The sequence below is a fragment of the Bos indicus genome, chromosome 13, assembly GCF_029378745.1.
Source record: "Bos indicus isolate NIAB-ARS_2022 breed Sahiwal x Tharparkar chromosome 13, NIAB-ARS_B.indTharparkar_mat_pri_1.0, whole genome shotgun sequence".
Taxonomy (NCBI): domain Eukaryota; kingdom Metazoa; phylum Chordata; class Mammalia; order Artiodactyla; family Bovidae; genus Bos; species Bos indicus.
In genome coordinates this window covers 26,743,364-26,755,412 of record NC_091772.1, presented here as the reverse complement: position 1 = coordinate 26,755,412, position 12,049 = coordinate 26,743,364, and the positions used below count along the sequence as shown (strand labels likewise).

Sequence of the window (12,049 nt, the reverse complement as noted above, 5' to 3'; positions counted from 1 at the left end):
ACACGAGGGCAGCGGTCCCCAACATTTTTGGCACCGGGGGGTGGTTTCGTGGAAGACAATTTTCCACAGACCAGGGGTGGGGAGAAGGCTTCAGGATGATTCAGGCTCATTACATTCACTGTGCACTTGATTTCTATTATTATTACATCAGCTCCAGCTCAGATCATCAGGTGTCAGATCCTGGAGGTTGGGGACCCCAACACCAGGGAATTACCCTTCACACGGCTTTACTCCGAACTCCACTGTACGTGTGGAGTACTGCAGGAAAGCTTAGAGAAACAGCAAATGCTCGTCCCAGGAACTCTGAGAACAGACCTACCAGTGATTAATCCAACCTGGAGTCCAGAGGAAGTAATAATGGAGATAAGATAGGCCCACTTTCCTGTTAACACACAGTCTCATCATCTCATCTAAAAGGGGGATCTGGCAGAACGATGACTTGTAGCATCTGAAATATTTTTAAGAGTAAGCTTCATTAAAGAGAGCTGATGGATTCAGAAATCCATTTGTTTAGGGACTGCCACCCTTGCTGACTGATTCCTGTGACTCCAAGTGTCCACCTGATGCCTGGACATCCAGGCCATCACCCATGCACTCAAAGAGTCTGTGGGTGCCAAAGATTTACCATTGGTTTGGACCAAGCTGGCAGTTTGCATCTACTTGGGATGAACGTTAAGTAAGAGGGAGGGGAGTTTACTGTTAGCCAAACTGGATCCCTGGGACCAGGCTAGCATTGGATTTCAACTTGCAGGGACCTGATCCAGGATCTGTTCAGGACCAGTATGACTCTGACCCTGTCCAGCCATATGGCCTTGGCTAACTTTTCTGGTCACGTGGGAATGATGGTGCCTGTACTATTTCCCACAGAGACATAGCGAGGTGAAATGAATGCTCTGAAAATGACTGTGATTGTACCGTAAAGGGAGTTGGGTTACCAAAGACAGGATGGGAGTTCTCTAGCCCTGCTAGTCTAGGAGTCCACTCTGGCTAAGCTCAGGAGTAATCCATCTGCCCCCTTGAGATGAAGGCTGAAGAGCTATCAGGGGACTCTGATGTGTCTATATAAGTCTGGGGCTCCTCCTTTCAAATTGGGTATTCATGAGATTAAGATCCATATTTTATTTTCAAAGTTTTGTAGGTTTTTAGGTGATTCTCTGAAATTCATTTTATTAATATCAAATGCTTGTTGAATCATTATAGACCACACAGCTCTTCCTGTGAGAATGATAAAGGCATCTATAAAGCCTTATCAGGCAATGCCTCTCCATGACCTGAATCACTGGGAAGGAAGCTGAAAGCTCAGATGACCACTTCTGCACATGCCCTTCAGCCCCTGCCTGACCATCTTCCTGGGATGTCCTTTCTCCCAGCTCTGCTGGTCGAGGTCTTATTTATTCTATCCATCCTGTTCACAATCAATCTCAAAGGCCAGTTCTTGATAAATTATTCTTGGCTCTCAAATGAGGACTGAGCTCTCCATTCTTTAACTCTTCAATCTGTGTCTGTGTTTCTTTTATAACTAGTTGTGTTCTATTTTTAAAAAAATGTTTATTGGAGTATGTGCTATATATGCTGTGCTTAGTCACTCAGTCACGTCCAACTTTGCAACCCCATGAGGCTCCTCTGTCCATGAGGATTCTGTAGGCAAGAATACTGGAGTGGGTTGCCATGCCCTCCTCCAGGGGATCTTCCCAACCCAGGGATCGAACCCAAGTCTCCCGCATTGCAGGCGGATTCTTTACCATCTGAGCCACCAGGGACGCCCTGATTGGAGTATAGTTGATTTATAATGCTAATTTCAGGTGTACAGCAAAGTGACTCAGCTGTGTGTTGTTGTTTAGTTGCTAAGTTGTGTCAGATTCTTTTGCGACCCCATGAACTGTAGTCCGCCAGGCTCCTCTGTTATTGGGATTTCCCAGGGCAGAATACTGGAATGGGTAGCCATTCCCTTCTCCAGGGGATCTTCCTGACTGAAAGATTGAATCCAGGTCTTCTGAAGTGCAGGCAGATTCTTCACCACAGAGTCATCAGTTATACATATACATATATCCACTGTCATTTTTAAGATTCTTTTCCTATATAGGCCATTACAGAGAACTGAGCACTGTGCTGTACAGTAGGTTCTTATTAGTTATCTATTTTACATATAACATTATGTCAATCCCGATCTCCTAATTGGTGTTCTGTCTTTTATGATGGTCATTGGTGAATTTCTCTTTCCTGCCTGGAAACTGTAGCCCCTGATCTCATGCAGCAACAGATGCTCAGTAGCCACGTATGAAAAAAACTAATATTTTAGAGAGAAAGGGAACATTCACTCACTCAGTAAGGAGGGCTAGACATCCATTTCCCTTTAATAGTTTCTCCTGGTTTCTTTTTTCCCTCAGCTATTTGCCAGTCCCACTGTTATCTACACTTTAATTATGGAGGTCAATCAGAAAACTATAAGAAAACCTGCCAATCTGCATAATCATATACAAGCATCAAGATTTATGGTAAAAAGTCAGCAGTTACATATTAAGCCATCATTGCAGGCCTATAAAAAGGGACTCCTTTTAAGATTTTTTTCTTTTTTTCTATCTACACAGCGTTTTAACCGAGGTAATCTGTCAAGATGAAAAATAAAGTTCTAGGATTCTCTAATAAAATAAAACAGACAAAAGGTTTACCCAATAAGAACAGAGTTGAGGACAGACACAGTGTCTTTGCCAGTGAAAAGCTTACAAATCATGTCACCATCCAGGATACTTTCTAGCATTCCACATCAGGAGGCTCAATTTTTTTTTTTTTTTTTTTGGCATTAATTTGCTCCAATCAAGTTGTCTTGGATTTAATATGACAGTTGTCTTCAGTGCATGTAGCTCCATTTGTTATTAGCAGGTGAAAGAACAGGAATTTATACTTAGATTACTATTTTCCCATGGTTTATCTTACTAAGGAGAAAATGTGGATTCACTGGAACATTGTCTTCTCCAGGTGTATCGGATAACAGAGGGTTTGCAGATTAATGTCACATTCCTTCTCTTCCTCTTCATGACTGTTTTTGCAAATGCAAAACAGAATGACATGGTCAACTCTTCATGGTTCTTCTTAGGGAGAGTGACTTCTCCTGCCCTGGCTGGCATTATGACAGAGTTAGGCGTATCAGAGGGTGCTTACCCTTGATCTGAGTTGTAGGACTGAGATTATTACTTTAATAGCTATTATCATTTCATTTTAAAAAAAATGCAACTTTAAGTTGAAAACCAAATGGATGTTTTTGTCATTTAGATGTCTAGATACTTAGGGCTTTGTGTAAGGAATTAAAAAATAGGTGTCCCTGTCCTCTAAGTAATTCAAATTCTCTTCTAAAGTTCTTTACTATAGTCTCTTTCTGTATTTTACACAGAAACAATATGTTGACTTTCATTAATTATAAATAGTTATCCATATGTCTTCATTTCTGTTCACATCTTACATATGAATGTTAGAAAATGAATTATTCCTTTACACAAATATGATGTACAAGAACTAATGAAACTATTTTAAATTCTGGATGATGATAATAAACTAATTTTCAATGCAAAACACATGTGTTCATAAGTTACGAAGCCACTGTGACTTCTCTCTCTGTCTCTCTTTTTATCCCCTCCTCTGGTGCCGGTATCTCAGCCCTTTAGAAACTGGATCCTCTGCCTTTATTTCAAGCTTCACTGGTCCTGCTGTTGAGTTCACACCTGATGTCTTCCGCGTGATTTCTCTGAGAACCAGCCGGCTGCACCAAGCTGGCAGGGAGGCTTCCGATGGAAAAGCAGCAGCAGGATCCAGTGAACCGTGTCAGATACATTTTTGTGTAAATATAGCTAATGATCATCATCTTAATAAAAACACCAGGGGAACAAGAGACAAAAAGAGGGACACTGAACAATATTTAGAGACCAAGCTTTCCTCAACTTCCTAGCTGATGTTTACTTCTGTCATTTTATCATTCCCACTAATCAAGGAAATGAAACGCCCGCTCATTTGAAAACAGCCTGAGAGTACACCAATGTACAATGTAAGTCTACATTCTTGATGGATTCATTATTGCCAAATGAAGGTGTCATTGCCAACAGAGTGAGTCTCAACTTGGGCAGTGGGGACCACATACCTGTCCTTGTCAGGCGCTCAACTTTCAAAAGAGGAAGGAGTCCCCTGCCCAGCTCAAGGGATTTGAGCCCACTCATCACACACCTTTATGGGACAATAAGTCACCCTGGGCCTCACTCCAGGTGGCTGTCTTGTACTTAGTGATACTTAAAGAAAACTCAATCAGGCCAAATAACATGATGGAGGTTTGCTGGAAGACCATGTAGTCCAGCCACCCCTGGAAGCCAGCTAAGAATTTTTGTGCATTAAGCAATACCATCTCTCTAGTTAAACTGCCTTTTTCCAGGATGGGTTTAAAGAAGATTCCATACAGTATTAAGTTGGTCAAAAAGTTAGTTTGAATTTTTCCATCAGATGTTATAGAAAAGCCTGAACTAACTTTTTGGCCAACCCAATAGATGTTGACTGTTTCACTCCTAAGTCCCCTCTTTTTCTTATTAGCCATCCACCTGTTTGAACTGTTTAAGTAAATTCAGTTTGCTTAAACACCAGCATATGGACTGGGTACTGCGGACCTGGTCCATAGCTCTTTCTATAGACCTGATCAAGGAGCCATTCTGTGGTCTCATCCAGCTGACCAAGTCATTTGCTTGTTTCTGTGGGGCTGACCCTGTCACCTCTTTGTGTAGGATACTTAGAAATCTGAGAGCCAGATGTCCCTGGGGGTCCAGTGGTTAAGAATCCACCTGCCAATCCACAGGACATGGGTTCTATCCATGGTCGAGGAAGATCCCACATGCCTCAGGGCAACTGAGCCTGTGTGCAACGCGACTACTGAAGTCCATGAGCCCTAGAGCCCATGCTCTGCAGCAAGAGAAGCCGTCACAATGAGAAGGCTGTGCACTGCAACTAGAGAACAGTCCCTGCTCACTGCAACTAGAGAAGGCCCACGCACAGAAACAAAGACCCAGCACAGTCTAAATAAATATATAAAATAACTAAATATTAAAGGAAAGAAAGAAAGAAAGCTGAGAGTCAAATATTTCCCAAACACACCAGACCTAGGTCTCACCAGCTTCCCTCTCATCTCTTTGTCATTTTTCCCTGACATACTCTTTTAACAGTTGGACTTTTCTAGCAGTTGGGTTTTTCCAGCATGTCCTCACCAGCTCTAGCCATTGCCTCCTGTGGGAGATAAATGAAACCAGGTGGAAAGTCACCAAGGTGTGACATTTAGGTTAGAAATCTGGTCAAAGTGAAAAATAAAATCTTTGACCTTCCCAGCCTGCTTACATTTAACCACACACGTGTGCTCTTGGAAGCTATAATTAGGTCCAGCCAGTAGTGCACAACATTAGTTACAGAGTCCCATGTCTGAGAGCGGGGTGATCATCCACAGTTAAATTCTGAGGTAAATAGAGAAACCAAACTAATGGAGGTCACTAGGAAGTTCCAGGGTTTTGGAAAAAAGCTTTAAAACTAGAGGTTACTCTGTGAAATGACAAAAACAAGCCATCATGCCAATTTTTTCCTTTTCTTTTTTGTTCTCCAAACAAAAAGTCTACATTTAACCTACCCCAATGATCAATCACTGGGTAAAAACCAAGAGCTGGGACAAGAACAGCAGTGAAACACCTCTCAGGAATCCAGGGAATCTGCTGTATAAAGCAACATGCATTGGTTTTTTAGATAAATGAGCATTAGAAGCAATTTGGCTTAAACAAAAAACAAACACACAACAGATTTCTTATATTTCTGCCCACGTAGAAGGCAGACTAGATCTAGGATTCAGGAAACTTAGTCTTGAGGAAATAATTTTCAATTTGGAAGTCAATTTTTGCCATGTCCTCACAAGGGTCACCAGATACAGGGTCTGTTTTTAGCTGCCATTCAGCCGGTTCTGGGGTGCTCACCTTTGCCCTCCACATTAGCCAGAGCTTAAAAACATCGACGTGGCGTCCGCACTGCAAGGCCTTGTCTCCAGTGTCGTAGGACAGGTCGTAGTGTTTATCTTGTTGGAAGAGGTAGGAGGCATGCATCTGGTTGCAGCTCTGCATCAATCCCTAGAAGAGAAGAGAAAAGCTAGGAAACCCTGTGCTTAGTCGCTCAGTCATGTCTGTCTCTTTGTGACCCCACGAACTGTAGCCAGCCAGGCACCTCTGTCCATTGGGATTCTCCAGGCAAGAATACTGGAGTGGGTTGCCATTTCCTCCTCCAAGGGATCTTCCTGACCCAGGTCTCCTGCACTGCAGGCAGATTTTTTACCATCTGAGTCACCAGGGAAGCCCTTAGGAAACTCTCCACTGATTTTATGTGTTCTATTGGGTTTACATTGTGATGGAAATTATTAAGAAAAATATATAAGAAAGAGGAGCTGAATATCCTGGAGAAAGAAAACAGTAAGAATTAAATGAGAAAAAAAGTGAGACAAGTATCTGAGAGGGATAGACTGTTGTGATAGGTCAGTTCTATGGGAAAAAGTGGCTTAGGGTCAGCTATTACCAGAGGTTAACATCAGGGCATATTTATTCTTTTACTCTCCTTTTTAAGAGAAGGTATTTATCTTTTTTTTTTTCAATTCGTTGATTATTTCTGCTTAAGCTTCACAATACCCTTTATCGTGGCTGGTTATTAATAATTCCCATTTCACAGATGAGATTGAACGTCAAAAACTTTATGTAAGCCACTCTCTAGCTTTTACCTAGAAATGGAACAGTTGGTATGTAAATCCAGCTCAGGTGAATTTCAGTGAGAAGGCATTTTTTTTTTTTTAATCACAATCAGAGTATAATGTTCACTGGGAGGATGTCTTGATGTTCTGGTTTTGCTTAATCAAACTATTTTGAAAACTTTTTGGTTTTATAAAATATCATTAGTGTGATTCTCCTACTGTTTCACTCATATTGAGTTCAAGTACTTTACCATTTAGCTGTAAGGGTTTGAGTTCTTTATGGAAATCACAGTTTTTAGGACAATTCATTGTGGTGGTGGTGGTTTAGTTGTTAAGTCGTATCCAACTCTTTGCAACCCCATGGACTGTAGCCTGTCAGGCTCCTCTGTCCATGGGATTTCCCAGGCAAGAATACTGGAGTGTGTTCCCATTTCCTCTTTCAGGGGATCTTCCTGACCCAGGGGTGGAACTCCCACCACCTGCTTGGCAGGAGGATTTTTTATCACTGAGTCACCTGGGAAACCCAGTACAATTCACTGCTATTACCTTAAGATGCTAAAATCTAAAAAATAAAGACATCGGTACTCTGAGGTCTTCAAAACAGTGACTCTTTCAGATGGCATGCTCCTCTCTCAAGAGGGATAGAGTTTGGGCACCGTGTTTTCATGCTCACTTGCTTATGGTAGTTACAGTGGAAAGTTTCATTGTCAATGACCATTAATTTACCCTGGCACCACAAGCTAACTATGGAAAATGGGTGGCAAAGTGATTGAACTATTTCAAAGACCAGTGAATGAATCATGCTCTCTGACTAAAACAGCATCGTCAGCCTCCTTACCACATTGCAATTTGTCACGAACCACAGAAAGTCTTTGACGCTTTGGTTATCTACAGTGTAATTGTAATTTTACAGAAGCTTTGACATTGACTTTTCCCTTTGTGACTCATGACAAGAGAAGAAAAGACTAAACTGTGATCACTTGGTTGAAGTTAGAAGTGAGAGCCCCTTCTGAAAGTTCTCCAAACTAAAATGAAAATGCAGCTAAAATTTGGTCTAGATCCTGAAAGACCAGACTAGGTCCCCAGATGGTAATAACAGATTTGGGCTCAGTCTTGTAGTCTGGACATCATATTTGGTGGAATTCATTAAGTTATTTGTTTGAGAGTGGGAGAAATTCAATACAATGTAATTATATTAGAGCAGTAGAATGACATTGAATTGGACTCGAAAACCAATAAGACTAAAAATTGCAATAGGTGAATCTATTTTGTTTCATGGTCACAGACACTTGGCACCATTTTTCCCCCAGCCATGCAAGCTCATGGCTAGGTGCCTTCAATCCTAAGGGAGACCACCCAGGGAGTGTGGAATGATGGAGAGACCAGCCCAGCTTCTACTGGGATAGGAAAAGCAACTCAGAGCACGTGACCTCTAAAAGGTAAGACAGCACCAGTCTCCTTGTACAAAAGGACAAGTAGAAGTCAGATAAAAAGGTGAGATCATATCCTGATTCGGAGCCATTATATTCCAAACTATTTAAAATACATGAATAGCTTCTGGCTGTAAAAGAGCTGCTGTCAAAAAATTCCCCTGATCAAATAAACTTCAGAAACCGTCATAAATATCATTTTTTTCAGACATTTATAAAATATATCAGCAATAAAAGGTTCAGATACTCCCTGAAATTATGAAACTTGTTTTCAACTCTTTAAGCTAATATATTCCAAGTTTTTTTTTAAACCAAGAACTCTTTTTTTTTTTTTAAACAAATCAGAGAATATCATCTGATAGCATGGTATTATTCCTTGGACCTCTATAAAAGAAATGTTACGAACTCTCGGATTTCAAAGGGATCCTAGAGCTGTTCATCTTTTTTGGTCATGCCACAAGGCAATTTCTTGGAACCCTAGTTCCAAGAAATTGAAACCTTGCCCCTTGCAGTGGAAGCGTGGAGTCCTAACCCTGGACCTCCAGATCAGTTCCTATTCCTGCCCCTTCTATCTTTCCATCCTCTAACAAGCGCTTGTCCAATCTCCACTCAGTCAGCTCCCCTGATGATGAATTTATTCCTACATAAGTCATTCATTACCTGTTGGGCAGCTTAATTTTTAGAAAAGCATTCCTTTTATTGACCCCAAGTCAGACTTCAAATCGTGGTTATTGTGATTCTGTCATCAAAGCCGTACCATCCAATGTGACTAACCCAGCTCCCTGAAGCCTTAAATAAAAAGCAAATCTCTCCAACCTGAGTCATTTATGTTGTGAAAGCTGCTTTCCTCTCAGCCCTTTAAGTTAAACTCTTTTTAGATTAGATTAAACATCTTTAGTTCTTTCAACTACCTCTGTTCATGTTGATTAATGTTCCTCACTATTGGAGGTCTTGCTTGATGGGGTCTCCTATACGATTAGATGCTAACCTGAGCAAACCACTCCAAGTGTGATTTAACCAGAGGCCAGTGGGGGACTGCCACCTTCCTCACCCTGAAACTCCACTTCTTTCAATCCCATGACTAATTTTTGAATGGTATTTCTCTCTTGACCCACTGTTGACCCTGCAGCAGAGTACAACCTAATGTCCTATGCCTTTTTCACAAGCACAATAATTCAGCCACACATGGAACATGACTGCTTGTCTAGTCAGGATATAACCGTCTTATAGTTGGACATAAGAGCAGGGCCTTACAGCTATCCTCATTCACAATTTCCCCTACTGTGGATGTGGCTCACTGTTCCATTCTGTAAAATGATCTTAATTTTGTCACTACACACATTACTGCATCCAATCCCAACTGCAGATGTGGCCACGAGTGAGGAAAGACATACCTCTTCTCTAACCAGGAGAGCAGAGCACTGCAAAGGAACGCCCATCATCTTATGTGGATTCCAGGTCACAGAGTTGGCCCTAAAGGAAACAAATCAGGTGAAGACGGTGGCACCCATGACAGGCTCAGACGACCCCTTGTGAGGGCTCAGGTTTTTTGGCACTGTTTCTCAGACGCCAGCATGACGCTAACTTACAAAACAAGAGGGGGACCCTTCAAAATCTAAAACCTTTCCTTTGTCTACAAAGAGAGCAGGTGAAGGCTGGTATCTCTCTTCAGCTCCATGGTGGTCTGAGAGCTCTGATGACTGGGACCAGCCTGTCCAGGGTCCCTCCTTTGGCCACCACAGAGCAGGGCACCAGGGGGTCCCTCATGTGCCTTCAGTGTTCCCGCCTCTGACCCAACTGTAGCGCCCTGGAGCTCAGAGCAATGGCTCATTTTGCTGCTGAATTTTGTTCTTTTCCCAATCTAGTTCCTCCTTCTTTCCACTCGATTGATGACTGAATGTTTCAAATGTGTTCTTTTACAATAGCTAGCTCATATCCTGCTTCCATCTCTTCTCTCATCCACAGATATCCTTTTGGACTGCAGGGAAGATACACTGTGGCTCCCATGGCAGCTTTCAGCCTATTTGTTCCAACACCCTTGGTAAGCAGGATACTCTCTCACCAGTCACAGCGATGCTCAGCTCAGGGGGTTATGTTGTTTGAAACTCCTAAACCACAATCCTGATTCAGAGTCCTTTAATAATAAAAACTGCTATTATTATTTTAATCTGGATATATTGTCTTACCTGATACTTGGTTTCCATTTCATCCTCCACCGGGTATCATAGTTATTTTCTAGTTCTGCTTACAGATCTCTCCTCTTCCTTTTGCCTCCAAAATTCCAAACTGTGGGGTATGGCTCATGGTGTCCCCACACTAGATCCCAGGCTGGAGTCCTGTCAGTTTCCTGAACCACTTTTCATCACACCAAAGTCTGTTTAGTTCTCAGAAAATTCTCTTCTCATGATCTTGGGTCTCCTGGTGCTATTTCCTCTTCCTGGAATGTCACCTCCTATGGCTTTAGTTAGTTACATCCTATTGATACTTAATCTTTTAAGGCCAATCAAGTATCATCTCTGCCAAGTTTTGCAGCTTCTTTCAACTTCTCTCCTTCTCACTCACCGTGTTGCTCAACCCTCTTCCTCCTCCAGTTCCCGGGAGAGCAGCAGCTCACTTCCCATGAGTCTCTGCGCCTGTCTCTGAGAGACCGAGGCATCCTCGAGGAGGAGACTCGGGAACCTGACCTTGGCGCCAACAGACTCATAGGAGGAAGGAGAGAAGCAGGACAATACGCAGCGGCTCCTCCACAGGGTTGAGCAGTACTGGCCCTCCTCCAGCTGAGTGACAGACGGGGCTCACCCCACCCCCAGCACTCAAGGTGTGAGGACCTTGGGAAGAAATGAGATGCCAGGAAAGATCCCATTCCTCTAGTTGATGAATGGCGGTCAGCAGCTGGCCAGTCAGGGAACATTTACTGGCCTGGGGATCTTATCTGAATCGATGAATAGTCTGGCTCATTGTCTGGTCTTTCTTTAGCTTTGACACTGGCTGTCAGGTATATTGGAAGTGAGGAAAGAAGCCAAGCTAGTTCATGGCCTGATGGGATGGCTCTGCCCCCTGGACAGAGGACTGAAAGACTTCGTGAATAATAAAGAAACGGGTATCGAAAAGCTCCTTCCAGGAAAACAGCTCTTTGCTCTTTAGAATGAAACTGGAGTCAAGAAACCTGGGCTCTGAGCAGTAGGTAAATTTTGGTTAAGGGAGGGGAGCTCAGGAGCCAGACAGTCTGAGTTTGCATCCAGGTTCTATCACTTGCTAGCTGTGTGACCTTGAGCAGGTTACTTAACCTCTCTGTGCCTAGACTCCCTTGTCTACAAAAGGAGAATAATAGGAAATTGTTTGGGACCTCCTTGTGGTCCAGTGGTTAAGAATTCACCTTGCAATGCAGGGGATGTCGGTTCAATCTCTGGTCGGAGAAGTAAGATCCCACATGCCATGGAGCAACTAAGTCTATGCGCTGCGACCACTGAACCTGCGTGCAACTAGAGAGCCTGAGCTCTGCAACAAAAGACCCGGTGTGCCACATGCAAATACGACTCAATGCAGTCTAATACCTAAATGTTAAAAGATAATAAATCACTTGGGTAAAGTGCTTATAACTGTATCCAACACAATAAACAGTAAATAAGCCTGGCTCTTGCTACTAAGTTCAACTCTATCATTTGGAGCTTTGTGACCCTGGGCATATGTACACAGCCATTCGGTATTTCTATACTATTCTATAGCTGGATGCCCAATACTGACAAAATGCAGCTTTATCAGTAATGACACCAAATGGAGAAGAAAATAACTGTTTTCCACGTTTCTGAATGAGGGTGTTTACTTCTACACAGCGGCCCATTTGTCTTTTTAGACTAGAAGCTGTCAAGCCCCCCACCGA

General features: G+C 42.6%; 1 protein-coding gene across 1 annotated transcript in view; it reads right to left on the bottom strand.

Moving 5' to 3' along the window:
* The window catches only part of GAD2 (glutamate decarboxylase 2), a 65,646-nt gene that overhangs the window by 8,528 nt on the left and 45,069 nt on the right, over positions 1 to 12,049 (bottom strand). Inside the window, exons 12-13 of the mRNA XM_070800839.1 lie at positions 9,564 to 9,642; positions 5,982 to 6,131 (exon numbers count right to left, since the gene is read on the bottom strand). Coding sequence (XP_070656940.1) covers positions 5,982 to 6,131; positions 9,564 to 9,642 — 229 coding nt within the window. The remainder of the gene's footprint in view (positions 1 to 5,981; positions 6,132 to 9,563; positions 9,643 to 12,049) is intronic.